Source organism: Trichechus manatus, unplaced genomic scaffold, assembly GCF_000243295.1.
Source record: "Trichechus manatus latirostris isolate Lorelei unplaced genomic scaffold, TriManLat1.0 scaffold00027, whole genome shotgun sequence".
Lineage (NCBI taxonomy): Eukaryota > Metazoa > Chordata > Mammalia > Sirenia > Trichechidae > Trichechus > Trichechus manatus.
In genome coordinates this window covers 1,877,425-1,882,670 of record NW_004443963.1, presented here as the reverse complement: position 1 = coordinate 1,882,670, position 5,246 = coordinate 1,877,425, and the positions used below count along the sequence as shown (strand labels likewise).

General features: G+C 40.0%; 1 protein-coding gene across 2 annotated transcripts in view; it reads right to left on the bottom strand.

Moving 5' to 3' along the window:
- UTP20 (UTP20 small subunit processome component) overlaps positions 1-4,973 on the bottom strand; it is a 123,390-nt gene extending 118,417 nt beyond the window's left edge. The window contains exons 1-5 of one of the 2 annotated variants that reach the window (XM_023728952.1): positions 4,775-4,973; positions 3,707-3,787; positions 2,969-3,035; positions 2,717-2,849; positions 1,347-1,535 (exon numbers count right to left, since the gene is read on the bottom strand). In XM_023728952.1, coding sequence (XP_023584720.1) covers positions 1,347-1,535; positions 2,717-2,849; positions 2,969-3,035; positions 3,707-3,787; positions 4,775-4,819 — 515 coding nt within the window. In that variant the 5' untranslated portion in view covers positions 4,820-4,973. The remainder of the gene's footprint in view (positions 1-1,346; positions 1,536-2,716; positions 2,850-2,968; positions 3,036-3,706; positions 3,788-4,774) is intronic. The other variant, XM_023728953.1, reaches the window with a different exon arrangement.
- Between the last annotated feature and the right edge of the window lie 273 nt (positions 4,974-5,246).

Here is a 5,246-nt window from a genome sequence, read left to right as displayed (position 1 = left end):
TCCATAATTTGTTATGATCCACACAGTCAAATGCCTTTGCATAGTCAATAAAACACAGGTAAACATCTTTCTGGTATTCTCTGCTTTCAGCCAAAATCTATCTGATATCAGTGGTGATATCCCTATGAGTATTTCTCATCCTTTGTTCAAAGCTCCTCAAAGAAGGGAGGGTGAGAAGGGAGCAAAAACCCAAATCCACCATCCTATCCCCCACCCACACCTCTTACTGGAGGATAAGGAGTTTGTCACGGTATCAATTTGGCTAGGCCATGATTCCGAGAATTGTGTGGTTGGCCTCCATTTTGTGATTGTAATTTTATGTTAGAGAGGATTAGGGTGGGATTGTAATACCACCTTTACCCAGGTCACATCCAATGTAAAGGGAGTTTCCCTGGGATGTGGCCTGCACCATCTTTTATCTCTCAAGAGATAAAAGGAAAGGGAAGCAAGCAGAGAACTGGGGACCTCATACCATCAAGAAAGCAGTGCCGGGAGCAGAGCGTGTCCTTTGGACCAGGGTCCCTGTTCCAAGAAGCTCCTAGTCCAGAGGAACACCGATGAGAAGGCCAACAGAGAGACAAAGCCTTCCCCTAGAGCTGATGCCCTGAATTTGGACTTTTAGCCTACTTTAACTGTGAAGAAATAAACTTCTCTTCGTTAAAACCACTTGTGGTATTTCTGTTATAGCAGCACTAGATGACTAAGACAGAGATGATCTAACGTATACCTGTGGCAACTATAGTATACAGAAACAATTAGGAGACCAAATGAAAATTCCAAAATATTCCAGAACTAACCAGGTAAGATGCAGTCTTTCTCTTTCTTCAAACAAAAAGTTACTATGCAATTCATACTCTTTCCCTGTCCACATTCACTCACAAATACTGAGTGTCTCTTTTGTCTTAAGAAAGTTAAGTTAGGATCTGAGAAAAATGCAAATGTTTAAGATGGAGTTCTTAAAGCGTTTACAGGTTTGTAAAGGACACCATTACGATATAAGGTAGCATTTACAATAAAAGTTGTGAAATAGAACTGGTGCAAAATGCTAGAGGAATTCAGAGTACAGAGCTTTCACTTCTCACTAAAATGCACAGGAATATTTGTGAAGGTTATGAGATCCAAGCTAGGCTTTGATGGGTGGGAATGATTTTAATAGCTAGAGGTAAGACAAAATCAGGTCAATGCAGACTTAAGACTAGAGGAACAGACTGTGGACTACTCTGGCTGGAAAACCAACTTTGTATAAAGAAATAAGACATCAAGCTGGAAAAGCAGTTTGGAGTCAGACAGAAGCTAGGGAAAAAGGCAAAGCAATTAAAAAAAATTTTGGGAGAGAAAGGGACCACCTGTATATACTGGACATGTCCTTCACCATCAGTCTCCACAGGTATTTGTAAAGATACGACAGCGAGGTGAACGCCCATTCTAACAACTCCGTGTCCTGAGTCTCCAGGATTGAAGTGATGGTCAGAAAAAAATCTTGAAAATGTGGATAAAAGTCCGTCTGCAGATCTCGCGCCAACTGCACAACCAAGCTGGATTAAAAATAAATAGAAAAAGTTATTGTTTAAGAGGCACTGAGTTTCCACTAAGGGTGATGGAAAAATTGGGAAACCGATAGTGGTGATGGTTGCACAACATGATAAATGTAATTAGTGTCGCTGAATTGCACATGTAAGCAATGCTGAAATGGCAAATGTTTTATTTTGCTACATGTATTTTTACCACAATTAAAATAAATAAATAGAAGCAACTAATTCTGAGAAATGTAGATGAAAAACAAAAGCAGCAATTCTATTTCACAAATGATAGTAAATGGTCTCTAATCACAGAATAATTAAACCAAAATACTTCTAAACCAAGTTTGAAGAGAGGTATAAAATTCTTCACATCTTAGAGTTCAGCAGAGAAATCAGGTTAGACCAAGAAGGTGCATTCCATCACAAACTGTGGCCAATCATTTCTATAATGTCAAAGAAAAATGGAGTTCTCTTAGGAGTATATAAGGAGTCCCTCTGTGGTGAAAACAGTTTGCGGTGGGCTACTAACCTAAAGACTGGTAGTTCAAACCCATCCAGCAGTGCCATGGAAGAAAGACCTGGTTATCTGCTTCTGTAAAGATTACACCCAAGAAAATCCTATGGAGCTGAGTTCTACTGTGTAACACACGCGGTCACCATGAGTCGGAACTGACTTGAGGGCAATGAGTTTGGATTTAATTTGGGTGGTGCAAATGGTTAATTTGCTCAGATGCTAACAGAAAGGTTAGAAGTTTGAGTCTACCCAGAGGCATTTTGGAAGAAAGTCCTGGTGATCTACTTCCAAAAATTCAACTATTGAAAACCCTATGGAGCACAGTTCTACAAACCCATCCAGCCACTCCACAGGAGAAAGATGTGACAATCTGCTTCCGTAAAGATTTACAGCCTTGGAAACCCTATGGGGCAGTTCTAGTCTGTCCTACAGGGTCACTATGAGTCAGATGGGCTTTTTTTTTTTCCCCCCGCCTAGGAGTAAAAAACAAAAGTAAAAAAGTATACCCTTAAGATTCTGCTTTATGGTAATACATCTTTTCTTAATACCGTGATTTAATACAAAGGTAAATTGTTCTTGTTTCTAAAGTATAAGCATTTGATCTAAGGCATACGTAGCAATGAAACACAACCCTTCTTAAAACTTAGATAAATGTTGTCAAGTTTTCCTTCAAGATGCTTACTCTAAAAGGGGTTGATAGGCAAAACTGTTCTTAATTTGCAGGTGAGTCTTCAAACTCTGAACTATCTCGTTTTGATGATATACCAACTGATTGAATGACTGGCATTTGTCAATAACTTCTTTGTAAAATTTGCCTGGGTAAGAAAAACAAAACAAAACAGGTTATGATTTTTCATTACAGCACTATGCAGTTGTTTTGAACATATGAAAGTACAAATAACAGGTAAATAAAAGAGAAACAAATAGAAAATACCAAAGTGTTCTGTAAGGTTCAATTCTCTCCATTTCAGCAGGCCCTCAAAAAAGTAGGTTTCAACCTCCTGCCAAGATCAAAACAATCCATTAATCAGACAACTCAAAGAAAAACTAAGATCAAAGTTTAAAAAAAAAAAAGACATTAATATCTTAAGACAATGATGATAGTCAAGAGTTTAAAAACTGTTTTTTTTAAAAAGGGTACTTACACACTTTAAAAAGCAACTGGAAGCCCAATATGGACAGATAGCTTATAAAAACAATGCTCTGTTAATTTGGTTACAGTAAATAATTCTCTAAAATCTACATAACAGTCACACTAAGGGAATATATTTTTCTATGTTTTTTACAATGTTATGCTCAGAAAAGTGGACTGGCTTTTTATATTTCTTCTCCTTGTGGAAATATGAATCACTATCACCTTTTGGGGAAGTAATATGGCATTTCTATCAAGTGATTATCTAATACAGCACCATCCAACAGAACTTTCGGCAATGATGGAAATATTCCATATCTGCACTTGTCCAATAACGTAGCAACTAGTCACACAGAGCTACTGAGCACTTGAATTTTTAATTTAATTTAAACGTACTTCGCCACATGAGGCAGCACAGGTGTAATGCACTTCCCACTCAAAAAGGAATGGCATGAAAAACAATTCTCTTCTACTAATAGTGAGAAACTAAACAAATGACTATCAATACTTGAAGATTTGGCTAATATAACACTCTCTTACCTCATCATAGCTTGAAGTTCTATCAATTCGGTGAATAATATCAATATTCACATTCCCTAGACGTTCAGCAAATGTAAGAAACTGGGGGGAAAAAACATATCTATGAAATATTGTCATTTAATACTTTTCACATCTTGAATATCTGTTTGAGTACTGTACAGTAATAGCATATGGGCAATTTTCTTGTGTAGAATAGAAAGTTGATAGCGTCAGTCTTCAACCTTCTTCTGAATACTTCAATAAACATTTTCACTTACGTCATTACAAATAATAGTATACTTTGCTTGCTATAGTGATTAATTTCGGACTTATGTTTTCTATCAATCATAAAATTATAGTTGCCTTTTTGAAACTAAACGCAGACAATGACGAATCACATAGGATAGGTGTAAAAATAAACAGAAAACTATAGAGCTTTAAACAAATGCACTGCATTTCTATTCAATGAAAATGAATACTTCTATAAATACGTTTGTATAAGCGCTTTCAGTCTGTCATTTCAAACAAAATTTCAGCACTTGGCTGTGGCGAACCTAGGTGAACACCGACGATGTGGCGTCGCTAGATCTGCTGTTAGGTTTCATAGCCCGTTATAAGAAGTTGGCTAAGTTCTTGCAACAATAGTGTTTTTAAACATAATACAGGCCTATGGCTGTGTAGCAACGGAGACCTAGAAAGGAACTATCAAGAAGCAAACAAAGTGGTGCAGTAGGTATTAGCTGGAAATCACTCCCCTCCTCCCGTTGGCCCGACCACGAATTCGGCACTCTGACTGTGACAAGGAATTTAACTCTGGACTGAAGAATGGAATTCCCACGGCGGGCCAGACCCCACAGACCATGGGCGAGATCTTCCGTCTAGGAAACCTCACCCGTCAAGCAAAAGGAGATGCACTTCTTTCCCCCTCCGTACCTATCCCGTGTTTACTACACCCTGGGAGTCTCCCTTTTTCGCTGGAGCCTCCAGGCAGGTGGCTCACGCTAGGCCCAGAACTCCGCAGCCCCGGGAAGTCCCACTCAGAGCCAGTCCTATGGGTGAGGCATCTGGAACCCAAGCTCCCCAGCTCACCCGGTATGTGTTCTCGGTCTTGTGGGAAACGGGCTTTAGCTTCATGGCTGCAGAGGGGCAGCGGCCCACGAGGGCCCTGGAAGGACCGAAGGGATCCAATCGATGGTAGGGAGGGGAAACTGGCTCGCACACTTGCACTCTCTGATGCCCGGGTGCCCAGACTCTTTCTCACGTGCGGCCTGAGCCCCTGGGCGCCGCCATGTTGGAAACGGGAAGGAGCGTGAGCGTGTCACGTGGGCGGAAGAAACTCAAGGAGCAGGCGCACCCTTCTAGGGGTGCCGACGGGAGATGGGGAGGTGGTGGGGACGTGGGTTAATCGGGTTCGTGGGTCTGTAGTTCTTTTTACTTCCTTCAGTAAAAGTTCTTAAGAAAAATGTATTTTTTTTTTTTTGTAAAAGAAAGCATACCTGTCAGCATTATCAGCTAACATTCTTGCCGCTCACTATGTACTCTGAACCATGCAAAGCTCTTT